This window comes from Mustela erminea, chromosome 5 (genome assembly GCF_009829155.1).
Source record: "Mustela erminea isolate mMusErm1 chromosome 5, mMusErm1.Pri, whole genome shotgun sequence".
Taxonomy (NCBI): Eukaryota; Metazoa; Chordata; class Mammalia; order Carnivora; family Mustelidae; genus Mustela; species Mustela erminea.
Genome location: NC_045618.1, coordinates 48983240 through 49008358, shown reverse-complemented (window position 1 = coordinate 49008358; position 25119 = coordinate 48983240). Strand labels below are relative to the sequence as shown.

The 25119-nt window shown below is 35.8% G+C and overlaps 1 protein-coding gene across 3 annotated transcripts in view; it reads right to left on the bottom strand.

Annotated features, from left to right (window-relative positions):
• PIAS1 (protein inhibitor of activated STAT 1) overlaps nucleotides 1-25119 on the bottom strand; it is a 119968-nt gene that overhangs the window by 21842 nt on the left and 73007 nt on the right. For all 3 annotated transcript variants that reach the window (XM_032343003.1, XM_032343005.1, XM_032343004.1), the window contains exons 3-8: nucleotides 20896-20980; nucleotides 20589-20636; nucleotides 16856-16946; nucleotides 16081-16215; nucleotides 9998-10103; nucleotides 42-115 (exon numbers count right to left, since the gene is read on the bottom strand). In XM_032343003.1, coding sequence (XP_032198894.1) covers nucleotides 42-115; nucleotides 9998-10103; nucleotides 16081-16215; nucleotides 16856-16946; nucleotides 20589-20636; nucleotides 20896-20980 — 539 coding nt within the window. The remainder of the gene's footprint in view (nucleotides 1-41; nucleotides 116-9997; nucleotides 10104-16080; nucleotides 16216-16855; nucleotides 16947-20588; nucleotides 20637-20895; nucleotides 20981-25119) is intronic.

Here is a 25119-nt window from a genome sequence, read left to right as displayed (position 1 = left end):
ATGTTGAATCTTTTGGAAAGCAAGTATTAGTTAACACTTACTGGACATAGTAGAGAAACCCTTAGGCTGGTTGTAGCAATTTCACTGTCTGGATCCGCGGTCAATTTCTCTTTAACTGACATTCATTGAAGAGAAAACACACAAACAGAACATGTTTATTAAAGATACATCACTGATGCAACATGAAAAAGAACAAGGAACTTAAAATGAGTAACCATTTAAAAAAATGAACTAAAAAATAATCTGTTTAATTATTTCCAATTAACCAAATGTAAAGATAAAAATAATTACATGGTTTATAATTTCTATCATAAGCAAAAGAAAAACAACCATATATCTATAGACTGACTAAATTTCCTGTAAGTTTCCTATTTCTCATTCATGGAACAAAAACTGCATTGTAGTAACATAAAGGAAATTTCTACAGTAAGCTGACAACTAATAGCAGAAACTTTTCCTTTTATAAACCCTAAGAAACGGATAAAGTTTTTCTTTCTTTTAAACTATTACCAATATTTTTCATGCCAATATTATTTTTAAAGAAATCAATCAATAGGGCCTATACAACATAATTTATAAGTTTTTTCAAACCTCAGATAATAAAATATATTATTACATTTTAAATGTTAATATATTAGTTCTATTTTTCTATTCTATTTTTAAATTATGAAAATACATTAATTTTATTTTCAAATTATGAAAAAAGTTCAATGCTTTTTCCCCATATACTTGAATTTTATATTTATTTATCCATAAACTAATTATGCTATCTTAGACAAGTCAATCCTCCTCTGACCTTAATTTTGCTTCTAGCAAAACAAGAACCCACATTAGATAATCTCTAAGCCTTTTTAGCTCAAACCTCCTGTGGTTCTTAAGAGTGGAGGCATTAGTAATGTTACTTTGTCAGTCTCATATAACAAGGAACTGTATCCTTTCTGGAATCCCGAGGCATATGTTACTTCTGAAAACCTCAAACACTGAAGTGAGACTGGAAATGCCTAAATGCAATACTCCAATCATTTTAGAAACTGTCCCACACTGCCTTTGATGTCTGTGTAAGGTGGGGCCCAAGCACAGTGGCTGTGTACGTAGTCCGTCAATCACAGAATTTCAGAGTGGTGGCAGAGAGAGTTAATATTATATATATTATATACAGAATTAAGAAAACGGGGAGCAGAAAAGTACTCAGATAAGGAAGAATGATTTCAGAGTAGATGTCCATTGTGCTGAGGATTAAGAGTCCTACCTTTATTAAACAAAGCTATCATTATAATCTGAATTTTTTTGAGGTCCACATTTTACTTATTTTTTGAAGTTTTATCTATTGAAATAATTTCCCAATGTGGGGCTCAAACTCACAACCCTGAGATCAAGAGTTGCATGCTCTTCTTGTGACTAAGCCAGCCAGGTGCCCCAAGATGTTCCACGCTTTAGATATTCTGTCTCCATAAATTAGTGAATCTCAACCATGATATACATCAGAACTACCTACAGTGTCTTCTAACTTATATTGCCCACTGAACTGGCATAGGGAAAAGGGACACCACTGGGTTGTTTTTTAAAAGCTCCAGAAGTGACTCTGATGCCAGAGTAAAAAGTCATTTTCATTTGGCCCAGAGATTCCAAATATTTGAAATCTCTAGAACTCACAGGCTGTCTCTCGCAGCTGAAAAGGCACAAAAACCCTGAGTTTAAGTGTGGAAAATATAGTTACCACATCCCTCATGCTATACAATATCATATGTAAATGATAGAAAGTACACCTGTCTCATTACAGACCCAATCTTCGTCAATCCTTTCTTATAAAGATACATTTAACAAATAGTATCTTTTAAAGGTAACAAATAATCGCCATACAATATAAACATTTAAACAGAACTGTAACGTGATTACTAAACATCTGCATGCCTTCATCACCCTAGACACAAAAATGGGAACAGTTCAAATTTTATATAGATAAACTTCCATCTAAATGAAGCAATACCACAGACCATAGTATCAATACTTTGCAAAACAAAGTTCAGTGGTTAGTACTTCCCAGAGAAATTGAAACAGAAGAGGCAACAGGATCTAGAATCAGCCTAACTTAGAATCCAGATGTTAGCCAAGTCACAGGAGTAAAAGTACCTGATAGGAATGTTCTAAGGATTATACATATAAAATGCTTTAAAATAACCCAATATTATATTCAATAAATATTAGCTACTGCTACTTAAAATGATTTGTACATTCATTTTCTCTCAGAGTTGGCAACATTTTCGCAAATTATTTTAGAAACTTGCCACTTTCTATTAAAAAAAAAAAGCTTTGTCTTTTCCTTCTGCATTATAGGCTCAATCTTAAGTCAATCCTATCATGTAAAGATACTTTTAAAGATCCTACTAGGATCTTGATTGGATTGAATTTAATCTATAGGTCAATTTGGAGAGAAATGACATCTCTCCAGTAACAATATTAAGTGTTCTGCTCTATTAACAAGACATATCTCCCCATTATTATTCAAGCTTTATTGTAATTCCTCTTAGCATTGTTCTGAAGTTCTCATCATATACATATTACACAAGTTTTGTGGGACATATCCCTAAGTCTTTCATATTTCTGGATATTACAGTAAATTCTTTGTTTTTTGAATTTCACTTTCTAGTTGTTCGGTGCTAACAGAAATACAACTGATATTTATAAATTAACTGTGTATTCTGCAACTTGCTAAATTCATGTATTAGCTCCAGTAGGCTTTTTTTTAAAAAAAGATTTTATTTATTTGTCAGCTATAGAGAGAGAGAGAGCACAAGCAAGGAGAGCAGCACGCAGAGGGAGAAGCAGACTCCTGCTGAGCCAGGAGCCTGATGGGGGACTTAATCCCAGAACTCTAGGATCACAGCCTGAGCCACCAGGCATCTGCACTCTAGTAGCTTTTTAATATTCTTCATGTTTTTTTCTATATAGACAATGAAATCATCTTTGAACAAAGACAGTAATTATTTACGCATTTCTAATCTGTATGCTTTTTTTCCCCTGCCTTATTGTGCTGGCTAAGATCTCAAGGGCGGGGAGGCCTGGGTGGCTCAGGGCATGGTCTCAGGGTCCTGGGATCTAGCCCTGGGCTCTCTGCTCAGCAGAGAACCTGCTTCCCCCCTCTCTCTGCCTGCCTCTCTGCCTACTTGTGATCTCTCTCTCAAATAAGTAAATAAAATCTTTAATGTGTGTGTGTGTGTGTGTGTGTGTGTGTGTATAAATAAAAAGATCTCAAGGGCAAGGCTGAAACAGTTCCCTTCTCTTCACTTTGCTAAGAGTTTTATCACAATGGATACTGAAGTTTAACCAGATGTGTCTTCCACACCTATTGAGATGCTGAGATGATCATATGATTTGTTTCTTTCTTTTTTCTTCTTCTTCTTTTTTTTTTTTTAAGTTTGCTGAGGTGAATTATACTGATTGATTTTCAGTCATATTGTATGAACCTAATATTCTTGGAATAAACTCTATTTGGTTGCTATCGATTATCTCTTATTTTAACTGAAGTATAGTTGACATACTGTACCATCTTTTTATGTATCTGACTTAGAATTGTTGATTTAGTCAAAACAATTCTGAGAAACAAAGTTGGATGAATCTAACCTGACTTCAAGATTTACTATCAAGCTGTAGTAATCAAGACTGTTGCACTGCCCTAAGAATAGACATATAGGTCAATGGAAAATCACAGAAATAAGATTCTACATCTATGGTCAAATGATTTTTGAAAGGTAATTAAATGGCAAAAAAGGTAGTCTTTTCAGCAAATGTTGCAACAACTGGGTATGTATATGAGGAAAATGAATCTCTAACCTCACCTTGCATCATATACACAAATTAACTTAAAATAATTTGCATAACTAAAAAATAATTTGCATAACTAAATCTAAGAACAAAAAAAGCAACACCTCTAGAAAAATGTTTGTGACCTTGGTTAGGCAAAGACTTCACAGTATACAAAAAGTACAAACTATAAAAAGACATGGGGAAAAGATCCGGACAGACACTGCCTCAAAGAAGCTATAAAGATATCATTAGTAATTAGGAAAATGCAAATTAAAACTATAATGAGATACTACTAAACACTGACCAGAACAGCCAAGAATCAAAGCAGCCTGACAATACCAAGCACTACTGAGGATGAAGAAAAACTGGAAATCCCATACATTGTTGGTAAGAATGCACAAATGGCATATACATTTTTTAAGAAACTGCCAATCTGTTTTCCATACACATTTCATGTGACCCAGCCATCTGAGTCCTAAATCTTCACCCAAGAGAAATAAAAACATATGTCTACAAAACTGGAATATCCATACACAAAATGTAAATATTTTTGCAGCTTTGCTTGTGATGATGCAAAAGTGGAAACAACCTAACTGTCCACTAATTGATAAATGGATAAACAAATGATGGTACAGATAAATAGAAAACTACTCAGTACTAAAGAAGAACAAGCTACACGGACAAGCCTCAAAAGCATTTAATAAGTTAAAGGAGCCAAACATAAAACGCTACATGCTTCAGAACTTCAGACATTTTAGAAAAGACAAACTACAGAGACAGAAATCACATCAATGGTTATGGAACTGGGAATAAGGGGATGAGATGAATGGCCAGAGGCCACAGGGGAACTTTCTGGGATGAAGGATGTTCTGTATTTTGATTGTGGCAGTGGTTCAGGATTCCATGCATCTATAAAATTCATCAAACTATACAATTAAAAAGATGAATTTTTACTTTCGTAAACTAAACTTCAAGAAACATAACCCCCGCAAAAAAGAAGAGAAAGGGGGGAGAGTCACCATGTTAAATTTCATCACAAGAAAGTGAGGAAAAATAAAGTAAGCAAATCCTTATGATGCGTGGGCAAGGGAGTAAAAAATAAAGACAAATCATAATATTTACCCTGCAACATCAACCAATGTGTGGGAAGTCTTCCGGGAATTAAAGTTTTCCTGTGTCACTATGAGGGCAGTAGTAACAGTATTTTATTATATGACCTATAATAAAGTTATAGCAAGCCACATTTACTCTTAAAAAACCTCTGTTGTCATGACCTATGAGTTAGACACTAGTCAGTCACATGTGGCTATATTAAAATTAAAATTAAATATAGTTTAAAATTCAGTTCCTCAGTTGTACTGGCCACATTTCAGAGCTCAAGAGCCACATGATGCTGGTAGCTACCACACGGGTCAGTGCAAAGGGATGATACTTCCATCATCACAGCTCTATTTCTTGTTGTTTACTTTTTTCCCCTAATATTTCTAATAATTTCTATCATTCCTTAATATCAGATTATTTTATAGTCATCCTTTTAGAACTTTAAGGCTGTAAACACCTGACCACATTAAGGCCAATACTTCATTTTATAGGCAAGGAAACAGAGGCACAGATGCCAGATTTTTATTCTACATCTCTTTTGATCAGTCTACCTTAACAGAAATCTACCATGCACCAGGAACTGTGCACTAGGAATTCCAAAGATAAATAAGATTAAATTCCTGGCCAGAGGAACTCAGAGACTAGTGGAGAGTAAAGACACTCAATGGGATCATCTGTAATGTGCTCTAATGCAAATGTGTTCAGGGAGCTAGCTGAAAGTCAACTCCCCCACTTCAGGGGTGCTGAGATGCCTCCTGGAAAAAGTGAAACCGGAAGGAAAACTGCAGTCCGGCAAAGAAGAGGGAAGTTCAGAGGCACAGAGAGCAACACGAGCAGAGCAGTACATAAAAGAATTTAGTTATTTATGGAATTTAAGTATAGGAAGAAGGGTAAATACAGATGACCCTGCGAAGTAGTAAGCAGGTACCGCTTCAGGGAAAGCTGCATCTGTCATGCTAACAAAGTTGGGTGTTTCTACTTCACCGATGTTAAGAAGCTATGGAATTGCAAGGAAATAGTAAGATTAGATCTGCATTAATCACTCAGGTTGCTACCAGGAGAGAGATATGAAGAGGGGACAAGAATGAAGAGGGATATATTATTTTAGAATAGGTTTTTTAAACAAAGGCAGAATATGAGCACTTAAATGAGGGCAGCAATGGTAGAGAGAGAAGATGGATAAGAAATATTTAGGGTGGAAGTTTGATAGGATTTGTTGAGTTTAGTTTTAAATAATTGAATCTGAGGAACTAGTGGAATGTTCCAGTTAAGGCAGTTAGCTAGCTATACATATCTATATTTGAAGTTCAGGGGAAAGTCTGGGATGAAGGTGTTTGGGAGAGTTCATGCTAATTTAAACCGTAAGACTAGATGTGATCATCTCTAGGTAAAGTATGCAGAAAAGTGGAGCAGGGACGACACCCCAAGGAAAACAGACATTTAAGATGCTTCCCTCAAGAGAATCCACTGAAGGCAGCTAATTGAGAAGAAATAGAGAAGAGACTTTCAAGGAGAAAGTGGTTGGTAGGAAATGAAGCAAAAATATCTAAGATGAAAACTGGAAAGAAAGTTTAAATTTGGCAGTCAGATTGTCAGTAGTGACATCAGTGGAAAGGTTGGAGTTAAAAGAGCACAATGGGTTGCAGTGAGGAGGTAGATAGCAAGTGTAGACCGCTCTTTGAAGAAAGTAGGATGAGGACAACAAGAGGGGCACAGAGCTCTATCTAGAGTAGAGAATAGCTTGTTTTTGTATTTTTTAAAGGATGAAAAAGACCTGATGGGGAAGGCTAACAGAAAGAGTTTATAGAGGGACAGAGCAGGTAAATGAGCGAGGTCTTAAAACACTGCTTCTGAGCATCTCCACCTGGATGTCTCAGACATCTCAAATACTAGTGTGAACACACATTCTGATCTTTCCTCTGTATCTCAATCTTTTCCAAACTGTTTTCCATTTCAGCAAATGGCACTATCATGTAACTGCTCCTTGACTTCTCCTTTTCCTTCACTCCCCACATGTAATCCACCACCACTGCTACCCTTCACCAGTTCTCAAGCCATCAACCTCTATGACCATCACCATTACGTCTGTTCAAGACACCATCACCTCTTCCCTGGACAACAGGTTCCTAACTGGACCCACTGTATCAGGCCAGCCTCTCTTCAATTCAGTTGGCAGAGCAACCTTCTTATTGCCCAAATCTGATCATATCACTTTGCTTAAAAAATCTTTTCAGGGTTTTCTATTAGCTACCTTTATGAACTGTATCTACCTGTATCTACCATCTACCTATGTGAACTCACCCCATGGCTATCTCTCTGGCCATCGTTCTCCTTTGTTCCCTCTTCTCTAGCTCCACTGGCCTGTCTCTTGGCATATTCCCCTCTCATCTTGGGGCTTAACTCCTCCTCACCCTTCTAATCTTGTCTTAAACTTCACAGCACCAGAGAGAACTATGTTCTTCTGTTGTTACCTCCAGAATTCCCCGTCTTTCTTCTTTAAGGCACATGTCACAACTGTAATTCATTAGTGACTCATTCAATCACTTAATTCTGTCTTTCCCACAAGACTGTGAACTTCTAAGGGATGCAGAGATGGTGTGTGTCTTGTTTAATGCTATATTCTCCTGTGCCTGGAACACTGTAGACTCTTAATATAATTTCTTGAATGAGAAGAATGAATGAATAAAAGATTAACTCTGAGCAGAAAAGGGGACATTTCCTCCTGAGACTGAAGAGAGTAAGTAAGGATAGGTGCAAGTGTAGATAAGGTGAAAAGCAGTTATGGCGGCACTAGGATTAAGGAAGAAATGGGCGTTTGAGAGAATTCCCATCTTGTAGCCCTAATTTTCTTGCAGGGGTAGCACCCTGAGAGAGGGGGAGTAGTGTCTGAGTAAACTATGGCCAGGGTTTAAAGTGACTGCTGCAGGAAAGAAGGAGAGGAGACAGGAACATGACCAAAAATTTGTGAAGGCCTGCCTTTGCGATAGAGGGGACAAACTCTACAAAAAGGCAGAAATCACAAGATAAAAATCGAAATCCAAAGAATCAGAGCAGATGTCTTTGTGAAAAGTCTCAATATTACTGTTTATTCTTTCAAGAACGTAATAGTGCATGATTTGATGAATACAACTCCGCCAGCAAAATTTACTAATAAGATTAAGAAGGACTTACAGTAAATATACTTTTAGGCAAACTGATTTTTCAAAAATATCTGGAAAAACCTGTCAACGTTTTCTTCTGTCAAGTTGTTTTATACAATCTTTTAATTACACAATTACTTTACTCAGAAAGTTATTTCTTTATAGATAGTATAAAGGCATACAATCTGTTTTTTAATCAATTACAATGAATGTCTTACTAGTAGGATCCAAATTAATGTTTTATTGGTTCTCCAGGCCAATAAGTAAGATAAGATATAAACTGCCACAAAAATCCCACCCACTCTGCTACTACTCTTCACTTCCAACACTGTATCAGAGATGAAAAAAACAGCCTTTGAACTATGAAGTTTCTGCTGCTGAATAGTGACTAACAGTGGTTCCTTCCAGAAAATAAAATACTAGGCTCACCTTCCTACTCTCCCTCCAGATGGTGCTACAACTACAAATGAAGAAGAGTGAACAGCTTGAGGAAAAACGGTTTGCCTTACTACTACTATTATTATTATTAAATATAACATTCTCATCTGTCCTATTTCTTGGTATTACTTTTTCTACACAAGCTCACATAATTCCATAACTCTTTGATGAGATGAGATTTTATAGCCATATGGCAAATATAAATATTCTCCAGTGAATGACCAGGGACGGACTGCAGCAAGTGTGGAAAAAAAATTCCTTCTCTTGCACTCTCCTTCAAAGCAGATGTCTGTCCCTTTTCTTCTTTGTCCCTGCCCACTGGTGCTTCCTCTCCCCTAGACCCCAAACCAGTGCTGTCATTCTAGGTCTCCAGTCTTCTGAGGAATGTCTACACAGACATTAGCCTAAAGTGTACTACTCCTCTTGACTCAGGATTATTTGCATTTTAAAAAGGGTTCTTTTAATGCAGAAAAGTCCTTCAATGACCTATTGAGGGTATACTGCTAGTCAGAGGTGGTGGGATCTTTTACTCTGGCACAGAAACAGGTTAGCATAATAAGATAAAAGCTATGCCACAGAGGAAAGTGAGAGGAAAGCTGGCCTTACTACTTTAGTTCTTTTCATCAGAGTGTGCCTAACTACAAATTTGAGAGTTGGTTTCATTAATCAACTCACATCAAGAATCCTTAAAGAGGAGCTATCTAATCCTTGCCTGTAAAAGTTTGGTTTCCCTGTGTCCGGCCCCATCCATGAATCCATCCATAAAGAATCTATCTCTCACAAAGAAGAGAACAACAGAAGAACTTAGTTCTCCTCCTGAGAAAGGCTGCTAACCTCTGGCCTTCATCCCCAAGAACTGAGGCCAGAATGGTTAATCTGCAGACCTTTCTGCATCTCAAATTCTACATAACTCTATGAACCATCTAGTTATTCATAACTATGAGCCCAGACTTTGGAGGAACTTTAGAAGTCATGTAGTAACAACCTCTTGTTACATATGAGGAACCTGAAACTCAGAAGACAGTGACTTGTCCAAGGCTTACATAATTGATGAACAGAAACTGCTTTGTTATTATTTTTACCATCCCACTATCTTCCTACTTTATTAATGCAGGGATACAGTCATCACATACTCATGTACATTCTTCCTGGATAAACCTTAAATATAAAGTAATTCTCATGAAATACATGCCAAGGTTTCCTTCCTGTCTCCTAGAATTCCATAAACATTTATTTTGTGATGTTTTCATAAAATATTCTTCCATATTCGTTTCTTGGCTTACCAAAGTTACCTTTAAGGTCAGTAAAATAGAGACTATAAAATATAGGTCATAACAAAGATATTAAAACCACCTCTAAGCTTTGATTTACTTTATTCAGAAAACAAGTTTTCAGTGTTTTGTATCCCCTATGACAAGGCCCAGTGAAAAAAATTTCTTTCATTGAAAATATACTACTCTAACCTTTACCAAAATAGTTCAGCTGCATAAATGAAATAAGTTTATTATACGTACTTAAAGCTCTAGAATGATCCGGATTCCTTATTCCCTTTGCTCGTAACCTCTGAAGAAGTACTGTTGAGGACAACTGTTTTACAAGATACACTGCCATGGAATAGTTCTGGAAAAAAAAAAAAAAAAAAGATGCAGAAAAACAACATATATAAGTAAATAGTACATCTATTTTAATCCCACAATGACAGGGAAAGAAAACTAATACTTGTTAAAACACCTACTGTGTGTGGCCAGGCACTATCAGGTGTTTTCATGAACAAGAATTTAGTCCTAACCAAAAAGCTGCTGAGGTGGTCATAAACCTACTTTTATGGACACGGAAAGGGAAGTGTAGGGAAGTGTAGAGAAGTAAAAGAATTTTGCAACTTTCAAGAAATAAAGTCAGGTCTGTCATGCTTCTATATTACCTGACTACCTATGCTTGAAGCTAATCAATTTGAAGCACCTATATAAAAAAACACTGTTAAAACTAAAATATAAACCAAGGCCAGTAAGATGTCAAAAAATCACCATAAACCATATTTAGTAGGTAACAGATCTAAAATAGTAGCTATTTAAAAATTACAAATTAGATTGGCTTCCTAATCCATACCATTGAATCTCTCTTTTTACTTCTAACTAGTTTCAAAAAGACCCTACATGGGCCATTATCACAAACAAACACAAACAAAACAGGGAATATTAAAGATTCTCAAAGAGAAGCTGCTGGTTTGGCAAATGAAGAGATGAATATCCATTACCAACAGAGGATTGGTAGAGGAGATGGTAGCAGGAGAAGGGAACAAAGAAAACATTAATAAAGCCAAAGTGGAGTGATGGGTACATGACTGGATAAGAGGAAGAAAAGAGGGCTGAGGCTTATTAAGGGTAGGAGAGAGATCTCAGTAAGAAGGGCCACTTTCTATTTGGTGTTGGGATCAAGAGGAAGATCAAGAGATTTGGAAAGAAGTAAAAGGAAAAAATACTTACTGCCACCTTTTAGATTACAGCTACATATAATTTCTGAAGCACTCTTAACATATACAATCTACTTAATTTAAACCTCGCAGAAGGCCTAGAGGAGACAGGATAAGTATTTTTCTAAGTAGTGGTTCATGAAAAGGAATAACAAAAAGATACATCATGTGCTCATGATCAATTGTGCATCTGCTTGGTGACAGAGCTGGCACAAAACCCAGGAGGAAAGAACAGGGCTGTCAGAACAGTGGACTTCATGACCAAGGCTAGCAGAGTTCTCAACAGCTCTTGCTACAACACACCCTGTTGGCTTTGACCCTCCTAACCAAATTCCAGACTTTTCAAAAATACATTCTCCTCTTTTAACAACAAGAGAAAATATCCTACAGTATCCTCTGCAAGGCCAAATTTTCATTTAGAGTTCAGCAATCTATCCATGTTCATATGTTACATATTTTCTGGAGAAAAAAATGAAGTGTCAGAAAAGCTAATTTACAAGAACTGTAAAATTGCCTAAATTTTAGAGCATACAAGCCACCAATCTAAAATAAAACTAAAAGGCTTCCTTTGGGGGAAAAATTTATTCACCTTTATTATTTATTTGATTAATGTTTCAAATATGACAGAAACTGGAGAAATGCTAATTAACACTGTGAAATTATGTACTGACAGCTTGAATCTTCAATACTAGAAACTCCCCTCAGGCTTTTTATAATTTTTTAAGGAGAGATCAAGTAGAAACCACAACTACAAGTTCAGTGAAAAGGTATGTTCACTCTAGTTGAAACATGTAACCAAATTAAAAAAAGAAGTAGCAGCAGCAAAAAGAATGTCTGTCAGGTATTAACAAATACCACTTTACTGACAATATGGAATTCAATTTTATATCACCTGAAAGAGATTTCAGCAGCAAAAAAAACACCAACCTTCACAGTGGCATGCTATCTCTTCTAAGTAGATAATATAATGTTTCTGCTAACCCTTCAAAGTACTGCTTAATTCCAACTACTCATAAATATTACATTACACTGATGTTTTTGTCAAATACCTCCTCAAAAGTCTTCAAAACTGTCTATCAAGTTCACAGGACATCTTCTCCATAGTAAGATATAATCTCTCAAGAAATGTCCTTTACACCAGTATCTAAATAACTCTTCTATAAACAATGAAAGTTTAATAGATGCTAAATGCAATGATTACCCTGAGGTAGGATAATAAGTTACAATATAGTTCACTTATTTCCTTCAAGCACTATACTGGCTCTTCTTTTAAAACACACACACACACACACATTATTTTTATATAATTATTTTTATATAATTTATTATTTTTATTATTATTTTAGATCTCAGTTTTAAAAAGACATAATCGACATATAACATTGTGTATGTTTATGGAGTGTAACATATTCATTTGACAGACTTATATACTGTAACATGATTACCACCTTAGCTTTAGCTAACACACTAACTCTTCTATTTCCTTTGCAGATATATTTTTAACATTTCTTAGTGGAACTAAAAATGCAAGTTAATCCCCAAAACAATAAGAAATCCTCCACAAACTAACAGAGTATCCTTACAAGTTGAATTAAAAGTAGTGACAAAAACAATCTAATAAATTATCTCCTGGGCTTTGGTAAAGAACAATTTTCTTTCAATGCTTTACTTCAAAAAGAAGGTCTCCAACTTGTAGACTGGGGTCTATACAAATATCTAACCTAGTAGATCACCTTCAAATCACTGAACATACTGTCTTCCTTCTGAGATTTGAAAGGCTTTCCTCTCTCCTTTAATGCTGTATGTCAGCAACACATTTCCATCCTCTGCCACAGTTTGAGACTTCTTCCATAGTTCACTGTAAACATCCTGGTAGGCTGTATGTTTCACATACAGTAAAAAAAACAATACAAAACTAAAAACATTTTTCAATACCCTCTTCAATAAGGGAGACAAAAAGGCAAACCCCAAGATACACTAGAAGTAAAACATGTAAAAAGATTTCAAAAACCTAATCATAACATATTAATTAGGCAAAGGAAAAAATACAATCTTGATAGATGTTAAAAAGGATTCTGATAAAATTCAAAATCCATGTCTCACAAAGATATCCAGTAAAAGAGCAATAGAGGCGTATACTGTTGATGTAATTAAATTCTGTCAAAAATTAATTACATCAATACTTGTACTAGTGGTATTCTCATTTTCATAAGAAACAAGTTGGGCATGTCCACTAACACTCCCATTATTTAACATTGTTCTGAAGGTTCTAGCCAGCACAACAGGTTCTAGCCAGCACAACAGAACAAAAACAAATTATGACGTAAGTACTAAGATTATCATTATTTGTATAATGATTCATCTTTTCAAAATATAATAGAAAATATAATAGAAAAAAGATTACTTAAAACAGCAATTATAACAATAATCAACACAGGAATTAATAAAAAACATGGCAGATTTATAAGGAAAAAAACTATTAAATGACAGAGGAACATAAAAGGGGCTCTGAATAAGTGCAGAAACATATAGCTCCTGGAATGGAAATATTAAATACTGTAAATAAATTAATCCTCCTTAATTTAATATACTAATTTAAAACAATTTTGTTCCAATTCCCAGAAAGATCTGGGGAGCAATGCAGGGAAATGCAGCTCCCTCTCTGTAATTACTCTTCTGCTCTCCTCACGGCCTCCCTCACCCTCAGCTCACATTTTTTCTGAGTGTCTCTCAGGCATCTCAAACTCAAAGTCAAAACTGAACTCATGATTTTCTCCATCTAGTTTTCCAACACGCCTTCCTCCAAAACAAAGACAAAAAACACGCCCACACTCTATCCTTTTTTAGTGTTTCTTCTATCTCGATAATATTATCATTTACCTTCTCATTCCAGCCAGAAACCCAAGAATCATCCTTGACATCTCTGGGTTCTCTCGGCCCCTAGTTGTGATTTCTCACTCAGTCCTACCGACCCACGACTTCTCTCCAGCCCCACTGCCACTGCTCTAGGCTAATACTCACTCTCTTCCACTAATACTTTAGCAAAAGCTTGCTCCTAAGAGGTGACCATGCTGCATGATTTTGGCCATTCAAACTGCTTACCACTCTGAAGAACGATGTTTTGTAAAAAGAAATATACTACTGTAAAATTCTCACTTAAAAAGAGATTATCTTTGGGGTGCCTGGGGGGCTCAGTCAGTTAAGCACCCGCCTCCAGCTCCAGTTATGATCCCAGGGTCCTGGGATCCAGCCCCACATCGGGCTCCCTGATCCTCGGAAGTCTGCTTCTCCCTCTCCCTCTGTCTCCCCGCTGGGTTGGGCACACACGTGTGGGCACATATGTGTGCTCTCTCCCTAGCATGAGCTTTCTCAAATAAATAAATAATCTTTAAAAAAGAGAGAGAGACTATCCTTAACATTAGCAGCAGCACCTCACAGGGCCCGCATGGCTTGGACCTTTCTTACTCTGCGGCTTCATTCTGTACACGGCTCTTCTCCACTTTCTGCTCTAAGTCCTGTGGCTCCCTCTCAGTTTCCTGTAAAGAACCAGGCTCACCCCTGCCACTGGGCTTTTGTGCAGGTTGTGTCCTCTGAACCTTCCACTGAAACTGCTTCCTTCTATCCTCCTCTTAACTCTTGGCTCAGTCACTACTTCCTCAGGGAAGCCCTACCTGACCTCTCCCTAATTCAAAGTAGCTTTTAAAATATTCTAAATCACCACACACCTATCCTTCACAGCCCTTCCAGTAAGTATGTTCACCTTTTTGTGTGTGACTACCTGGCCCCAGATCTCAGGCTCTGAAAGAATAAGGACTTTCTTTTCTTGCTATGGTACTGTCAGTTTTCGGTACAGTGCATGGCATACAGTAAGCATTCAATGAAATTCAAATGAATTAATGAACAGACATGAGCTCACATGATGAAACTGAAATAATCAAAAACACTCTGAAATTGTCCCAGAAAAAGAATGCAAGACTTAAAAACGATATAAAAAAATTCAGAAATGCACACAGGATAAATAAAAATCAAATATATAGTAATGGGAGCTTCTCAATCAGCATTTATTTAGTTAATGGTATCAGACCAATTGGCTACTGAAAAACCGAAAGTAAATTTTCATTTCATACCACACAGAACTTGCGATGGATTATTTAAAGGCAAAATAAGAAAACCTCAAAAGTCTAAAAGAAAATATAAACAAATATTTATGTAAGCTTGGGAAAGGCAGACAGACTTAAGGTTGACTGGGACTGAGAAGGAAAGACTACCAAAAAAAAAAAAAAAACAAACAGTTAAAACTGGCTCTATAAAAATTTAAGTCCTCTAAATACTGAATAACTACATAAATAAAAGTAAAAGGCAAACAACTGGAAACAAATATTTGCAATCTGTGAAAGAGGTTAAATCATAATATAAAAAGAATTCATAAATAAGAATATAAAAAACAGCAATAAAGAAATAAATTATGGATATACTTCTAAAACGTAAATCACAACAGACAAAATATGCTCACAATCTCAGTAATAAAAGAAGCACTAATCAAAGCAACATGGTGCCTTAATTTACCTACCAAACTTGGTAAAGATTTTAAAGAAGATGAAAGTATTGAGAGGGTATGGGTCAACGGGCACACAAACACTGAAAGTCAGAGAATAAATGTGTACATTTCTTTAAATTCTGCATGCCCTTTGACTCAGGAATTTCACTTCTGGGAATTTAAGGAAATTATGATGTATGTATGCAAAGCTATAGCTATTAGGATGGTCTCTGAAACAGCAATGAATCAATCAATCAATAAATCAGCGAACTGCTCAACAGGGAACTGACTAAACTATGGCATATTCATACCGGAATATGACCCAGCCGTTAGAAATCATGCAGATGAACACGTAATACCATAAAAAGATGTTCATGATAAACTGCTGAGTGAAAGGATCAGGTTATAAAACAATGAATACCACATGATCCCATTTTTAAAAATGGGAACATGTTGAAAATTCATTGTGAGACAGAAATAAATCCTTTTGCAACTTGTTTTACAATATCATTTACATATAAGCTCAGGTAGCCATGGAGATTAACCCTTCCTTATGATACTAACATCTAATAGAAATAAAATTTACTTACTCTTCCAATTTCTGCAGTCCAAGAAACAACAATGGTGTTTGGTACTGTTGTGGACAATCGGACAAGTGAGGTGATATTGATTGGTCGGCTGGGTCGCTTTGGTTCCACACCATTTTTTGTAGGTGGAAGATAACCCTAAGCATGAAATATCATTTATTTCCACTTATTATTTCCATAATCATTTCAACTTCCATTACTAAAACAAACAAAAAACCCCCACAAACTATATACTAGAATATGAATATTTTCATTAAAAATTAGAGAAGCCAACATTTACAGGATTATTTCTCTGAACACCCCTACAGTCTCATTATAGTAAGCCTACGAATAATACTGGCAAATAAAAGTTACAGATCTCTTCAACTTAAGAATCAGGATGAATTCATAAAGAGCTTCTTGGGCAAGTATATAAGGAACATTTTAAAGGTGACCAATAACAGTCTGCACTCTGATTCTCTAAGACACAGCATTCTTCCCCTATTCTACCACAGGCTTCCGGATTCACATGAGTACCTCTGAGGTTTTTCTTATCTCTCAAAATCCAGTATAAAACTAGAACTACCACACTCAGCTCCAAGTCTCAGACTTTGTCTCCATAGCGAACGTTACAGCTGTTAATTATACATAGCTGTTACAAGTGTTTTACACAGTTCCCTGAATGTACGTTCAAAATGAAGATGTTTTCTTAATGAAAAACTATGATTGACAACAGCTGTCATTACTTATTTGATAACTATGTTGGCAATGCATTTAAAACACAGCTTTTAGAACTTACCGGAAGGCTGCAAGGTTTTGTATTCACTTTCACACAAAGATTGGGTGGGAAGTGATCTTCTTGTGGACAACTGGTTTCTGATAAACAAAACCTAAACAATAAAGAACAAGTTTAACTTCCTTTATTAAGGATGAACTCAATATTTTTATTCAATAGCTAATCTAGAAGGTTGCTAATCAATTAATCAATCAATCAATAAAAGGTTGCTAATCTTAACAACAACAAAAACTACTAGAGCTAGATATTCCACATGATGAATAAGCATATTTAAACAAATTGAAATAAATAATTCTATCAATAGAAAGTTTCAATAATCATGACTATCAACCTACAGTTGTCTTTGTAATATTGCCAATCATTTGCTTAAGCACATTTTAGGGAAGAAAAAAAAGGCTCTGCGGTGGAATAAATTTAAGACATTCTGATTCAAAAAATTCAATTACCTTAATATAGAACTTCCCAGAGCTAGGGTAACATGCACTGTAACTTTATAAGAGGGAGATGTAATACACAGTAGCTCCCAAACTTATCTGCTTATAAAAGTCATTTTTTGGTTCTTAGCAGAATATACTGAAATGCTGTTAAGTCCATCCCCCAAACCAAATTCTATCCACTAAGCCAAGGTATTATTCCCTGAGAACTGAAGGTCTGGAAAAATAACATTATTTGTATTATATCCACATACATTTAAAACACTATTTTAGAAACTCATGAAACCATTTGTTTCTAAATTAAATGCATAATCTTTCAGGAAGACTATGGATGGCTACGTAATTTGTAAATTCTCACTCTGCTCATGCTTACATAGATAAAGAAATAAATCATTAATGTGCTATTTAAGACATATTAACAACCTCCTCATTCCCAGTATACAGTTAAGGCTCAACCCACTTTTTTAAGATCTTATTTATTTATGAAAGAGGGAGAAAGAGAGAGATAAGAGAAGCAGGGGGAATGCCAGGCAGAGGGAGAAGCAGGCTCTCCTGCTGAGCAAGTAGACCCATGAGGAACCTGTTCCCAGGACCCTGAGATCATGACCTGAGCTGAAGGCAGATGCTTAACCAACCTAAGCCATCCAGGTATCCTGGCTCATTCCACCTTTATAGAATATTCACAGCATCTTTATGTAAAGAAGAACCCTATTGGAATTCTGTGAAATATTCATTACACACAAACATCTTCTCTCAGCATCTATGGTGTAGGGTCTTGACCTGCCAGCTACAGAATCTGGGTATGAAAGGATCCACAAATTGGACAATTTTCTGTGTACATATATACATTCATCTGTATGGGGAAACAATCTGTAGCTTCCATCAGATTCTCAAAGGGTAAGAGACCCATAAAAGAGTTAAGAATTAGTGATCTACAAAGGTTTTCTTGAAATACACACAGTAAATAGATGAAAATATAAAGATGTCAAAGCTCCCAGGATCATCTCTAACCCCAGCAAAATCTACCACAGGACAATCCTTTATACTGCAACAGTACAAGGATGCCACAGAGTTCTTTAATAAATTAGTCCAATGCAATGATAAATTTAAAACATGGACTCTGGCTGCCTGAAGCTACAGAAAAAGAATTATTTATAAGACAAGTTGACTCCTATTCATTTAAGTAAAAGGTGAAAATCTAAGCCACTTTAACAAACCAAAGGGAAAAGAGGAAGAATAACAGAAAGTTGCTGTAAAGGAGTTCATGGTGGTGGGAAAAGAAAACAAGTACATAAATGAGAACAGACTTGGAACCCAACAGAGAAAACACTGACCCTAATCCTGACCAAATTATTGTCATGCTTTAGATACAATTTATAATTAGGATAATAAGTATACATTCCCAACTTAAACAATACACGGGGATTGTATACCTAGTTAACAAGGATAAGGGGGTTAAGATGAAAAATAACCATTTTATCAAAACACAACCATCTAACAATTACAAAATATAACATAAGGGCTTTTTTTTCATCAAGTTATGGAAATAAATTTGAATTGAAAATGGCTAAACCATTTTTAACCACCAATATTCAGAAGTCTCAGAACCTCTGAAACAGAGAGCTGATCTACAGCTTAAAAACATTCCTTTGGAATCTGAACCATACCTGTTGCTGCGTTACAGAATGCATGTATATTAATATAAAATTTTGAGGACAAGAACTAGATCTTTTGTTCTAGACTATGGTTTTCAAACTCTATTTTAGTCTTGGAACTCTTTCTTCAAGTGAAAACTAACCCAGAAGTCAAACATGCAAAATAGATCAAAGCAGTACTACTCTGGTTGGGGGGAGTGGGTAGGGAATGAGGGTGGGGAGGGAATGAGAAGACCTGGCAAGACCCCTAAGGGTGGCTCCAAGCAACAGTTTGAAAAACAATGTCTCCAAACGATAATGTCACATATCAGTATGAACAAAATAAAACTGAGGATGCAGAAGTAAGCAAAATTACAAAAATATATTATTATGAAGGCATCATACTTTTTAATCCTTTAATTTATTCAGTCATTATCATGTTCTGCCCCTGACAGAGGATAACATACCTTTTATACAGGAACATCTTTGTCAGTGCCCTCTAAAATCAAGACTTCAGGGGCGCCTGGATGGCTCAGCTGGTTAAGAGTTTGCCTTCAGCTCAAATCATGATCTCAGGGTCCTAGAATGGAGCCCTGCATCAGGCTCCCTGCTCAGCGGGAGTCTGCTTCTCCCACGCCTTCTGTTTCTCCCACCTGCTCATGCTCTCTCTGTCTCTCTCAAATAAATAAATAAATCTTTAAAAATAAATAAATAAATAAATAAATAGAATTTTTGAAGAATAGTAAGATCAAGACTTCAACCTCTCCACTGCTTTCTCACTGTTTTCATCACTCTATTTTTAAGATCAGAGTTTTTCACATCATTCCCTGAAGCAATGAGCAGGTGCTTTACTCCCTTTTCTGACCTCCTAATGTATTATAATTTGTACATACAACTTCAGATCCAATTACGGAGACTGTGGCTATCTGTTTGACTTATCCTTCCTACTTTAGCTTATGGAGGAAAACAATGGTCTTGTAACTTCCTCTTCTATCCCTACTGCAACAAGACTAGTGCGGAGCAGGGATATAGTCCAAGAGTAAAAAGAGTAGCATAAAATGGTTTATATAAGACAGAGAGACACATTAACAAAAAAGAGTTCTCAGATATCCTTAGAAAAAATGAACTAAGGAAAGAAACTGAGTAAGGGGAAACGGTGAATCCATGCTGGAAAATTTTCCATTCGTCTTTGCAAAACTATCAAGAGATGCCTCATGAAATCTAGAAGAGTGTTTTTAAATTAATGATTTAAAATATAGGACAAAGCAAATTAGACTGTTTTTGGTTTTGTTAGTCTATAAGACACTGTACACTTAACATAAGTACTAGTTCCTCATTTGAGTAGTTTGTCATCAATACGGAAAAGGCCTTTCTTTGCACTTTCATAAACAGAGTAGTTCTAAAGAGTTCACACCATCATATCTTTTAAAGATATCTCTAGCTGGAGCTTCCCAACCAACTAATGGCAACCAAAATGGAGGTTAGATATATGGTACATGACTTGCTACATTAAAATCTAGACTGGATAAAAATATGAGAAGATCTTCCCTCACCCAAACATCTAAAGCTAATACTTTCAATATACTTATTGAAAATTACATAATTTTTAAGATCTTTAAGGAATATTAACTTTTAAACACTGGATATATACTGTAAGCAATACCATACCTTAACTGGACCTGCACTGTGAAGTCACATTTGGTCCCAGAAATATCCCTAGAAAAGACAGGGTAAGAACCGTAATTATTTTTAAAATATGTACTTGAAAGCTAATTCAAAGATACTGTTACTCCAAAAGTTCTTCACATTATCAGAGATATAACTGTTCTTCAGATTAACACTGTAACAGCATTTTCAATACTAATTATTTGCATGACACTAATACTCACCCAATACACTGTTTTTAAAAATCACTTATTATAGATATTATTGGTTTCAAAGGCCAAATTGCAAGATACACTTGAAGAAAACTTACATTGAACTACTGATCTGCTGCACTTGTTGTGGTGTCAATGCAAATGCAAAACAGGTTTCTCGAAAGCGCTGACTGTTGTCTGATGCTAAAGAAGAAAAGAATTATACTTTTAATTACCTTCAAATTCATCAATAGAGAACACAACAGCCAGAAAAAAAAAACAAGCCCAATTATTCACATGACTTTAATTAACTGGAATGTATTCTAGAGTTAGATAACAAGGCAATTAAAGCACTGAAAAGTAAGAAATGTGCCAGTTGTAATGTAACAGAAATAGGCACCAAAATGGCTAATTCCAAAAGCCATCAGGATTTAAATTCAGAAAATACTTAATCAAAGAAATACTAATTGAAAATTATCTAATCATATAAATGTGTGCATATAGAAGAGCACACGTGCATAAAAACATGCTTGTATTAATTTTATCTAAAATAGAAAAATATAAACCCATTTAAAGACACGTGATTTCTGAGCTAAGTAACAAATATACACATCTGGAGATCTGCACAGGTGAGGTAACATTTGGTCTTTAAGGCAAAATATGAATTTTACCAGCTCCTGCCTAACTGTATCATGCAAGTGTTATACAGTAAATACCATAGCTAGTTTCTCCTAAACTTAGATGATCTGACTTCAGAATTTGCCTGTGGTCACTACCTCAAAGAAGGTAAGAGCTACAAAAAGAGGGGAAGGAAGGGAATGAAGAGAAGAAGGGAGCAAGGGGAAGGGGAGCAGGGAGAGAGAACAAGAGAGCAGGCAAAAAGGGCAGGTCTGTGTACGAACAGGGATTCCTGTAGCATGCTGCTGTGAGCAAAAATAATTCTATTGGCTTATACCAGTTACATACCTACTTTAAAAATCAGCGTTAATGTCTCCTCAGTGCTTAGCACAAAGAAGCAATGAATGATTGCTGAATGAATTAAAGAATATGACAATTTAAAAATACCAAACTATTTAAACTATACTTTTCAGGGTAATTTTCTAGAACAAAAGGATCACTAAAAGTTACTATCAAGGAAATCCTGGCCTGTGGGCTACTTAAAGCCATGCAGAAAAAGTAGCTGAATTTGGCCATCTCTTGTTTAAACGGGATTTGAACTGACTTGTAAGCAACACTTCCCCTACAATTACCACCAAATTGCAGTATGTCATACTAAAAAATCTACAAAATGTATCAGGATGAGAAAAAAAATGGAAAAGATCACTGCTGATCTACAATTTCATCTCAATATAGAAGCATCTTTTAAAGGCCAGATTTGCATTTCTGCTTTCTGTGAACTGGGAAGGCTTTTTCTTAAAGAATCTATCCCCAAGAAAGAGTTACTAACCAGAAAGTTATCTTAATTGTGAGGTACCAACCTGGCAAATGGCTGATAACCAAGGACTAGAAGAATGCAGAAAAGCAGTTTCCTCATTCAAACAATGCAAGTAACTCCTTCCCTTCTTAAAGGATATCTCTCTATGAAGGTTTTAATCCAGTAGGCTTGGTCTAATTTGGATTTCTGGCTCCACTCTAATGCAGTGCTAAAATAATTTCCCAAGTATAAAAATTCATATTTCTCTTTAGGCAAAACTTCAGATTCATTTTAGAATGTGTGAGTACAGTAAGTTTTAGACACACACATGCAGATTTAGATAAAAAAGACATGACTAAAATAAAGAGACAGTTGCTTGTGCCACACACAGAAATGAGGTTTATTTCGTAATAACCCCTACTTACAAACTCTTTTAGACTGTAATGCTCATGAAGTTATTACAATTTATCTGGAAAGGCACTTTTCATCTATGTGGTTTTCAGGCTTAATTTGAATGAATGAATGAATGCCAGTGACAAACTTAGAGTTTTGTCTCAGTAACAGACTATCTTAAAAACTTTTCTAAGGGCAATTAAGCTATTATTATCCCCTTCAGAAAAACTCAGGCCAAAAAGAATCACAGAATCCTCATACTGAAAAAGGAGTCCAGCGTATCATCCACAACAGTGACTTCTAATGTTAGGGGTATGCATCTCAGAAGGTATACAAGATAATGCACTGGGATACAAGAAAAAGGACCTACCTACCTGTAAATTTAAGTTTCAAAAGTTAAGATTGTACATGAAATCTCTGATCTAGTTTATAAAAATATCTAAAATTTTATGTAAAATCTTAACTTTTTAACCTTTTTTAATTTATAACATATAGAATATTAGTATAATAGCTTAATAGATATCTCCCCCCCCCCCACACACACACACTTGCGCTAACTTACTTTACTGAGAAGTGCATTAGATCATGTAAGTTTGCAGACCACCAATCTAGAGTTCAACCTTCCTTTCAACCTTTCCTCAAACTTTGTCTGAACCCACTGAGAGGTGGGAGGAAAGTGGCCATTACCTTGTCAGGCAGAAGATGGCTGATATTAACAGTTAAATTATAAGAAAGCATGCAACCCTACAGAGAGTAGCAAAATTTAGTGGAAAGAGATGAGGTCACGTAACCTAGATTCCAAAATGGCTTTGCCATTTACTTGCCATATGACCATAGGTACTTATCCACTCTGTGACTGTTTCCTCCTCCAATATTCATTTACACATAAGCACAACTTCATAGTTATTCTGAAGAATATAAATGAGGTAAGTATTTAAAACAACCAACAATTTCCTTTTCTATCTCCTTTCCTCCTTATGCCCTTATACTGAGTCAAAATACATAATGCAGTAATTTCTACCCATCAGTGTCATACACCACATCCAGGGACAGCCATTCTTCAAGTATTTTAGACAGCATTAATGAGCCCTTCTTTCTCAACCCTTCTCACTGTATTTCAGGGGACAGTGCAGAATTACTCACCATCCTAACTCTCAGACATACTTCGGGCTGTCGCAACCTGAAAGCAACAGCAAGAACTGGACACACTCTGTCATAGTATATATGCTTATTCTAAATAAGATTATTCCAGTGCCACTGACATTAGCCTTGGCCAGTGAAATATGAATGGAAGTATACCACTTCTAGGCAGGTCTTCATGAGTTCTCCTTTCGTTTCACCACCTTTAGTTCCAGTCCACCCTGATTCTAGAGTGGAAAGAACATAAAGCACAGCCACAACCAATACAGGTTCATTAGCTCCCCTAATCTGGGTGGTATACTTCTCTTCATGCAGTTTAGCATTATACTGGATCACAGAAAACAGGAAAAGAATGACCCATTATCCCTTTATCATAACTATTTACCATTTAACATTATTTCCTTTTAGTCATTTTTATATCAAATTGTATGAACAATTTGAAAGTTCACTTTTAAAAACATCACCCTTATTACATTTTTCAATTATAATCTCTATTACCATATTTTAATTATGGGATTGTATTCTGTCTACGGGATATAATGAAAATCTTAATTACTCCCCTGATTAGCTATTTAGGTTGTTTCTAATTTTACATTATTTGAAACAACTCTGTGAACATCTTTGGGCTCATGTTTGTTTTTTGAAAGGGGGTAGTTATTACTTTCTTTGGATCAATTCCCAGATGTGGCATTTCTGGGTCAAAAAGTATGAAGACTTATATGAATCTTGACACACTGCGGAAGTGATTTTCAAATGATTATAACATTATATATAATACCACCAGTAATTTATGCATCTACTAATTGCACCCTACTCTGGCCTGCATGGGAGTTGTGCTAATTTAATGGGTGGATCACGGTTAACTCCTTAGTAGTTTAACTTGCGTTAAAGAGTTTTTCCCTGTTTATTTTTGTTTGGTTTCCTATTTAGTTAATTGTCCAATCTTGTCCTGCACCCATTTTTATATTTGCATAGGGATTTCTTTCACATATAAGAACATTAACCTATGGAAATTTGCTGCAAATATTTCCCCCAGTCTACTATATTTTTTTCATTTGGCTACATTTTTGAACAAGTTAAACTTTAATGTAATCTCATCTGTCAACCATGTCCTTTATAAATTCTTTTTTTTTTTTTTTAAGATTTTATTTCTCTATTTGACAGACAGAGATCACAAGTAGGCAGGGAAGCAGGCAGAGAGAGAGGAGGAAACAGACTCCCTGATGAGCAGAGAGCCCGATGCGGGGCTCGATCCCAGGATCCTGGGATCATGACCTGAGCCGAAGGCAGAGGTTTTAACCCACTGAGCCACCCGGCGCCCCTCCTTTACAAATTCTAATTGTTCCCTTCTTAGGTTCAATCAATATATAATTTCAGGTTTTTGACTTGTTGTTTC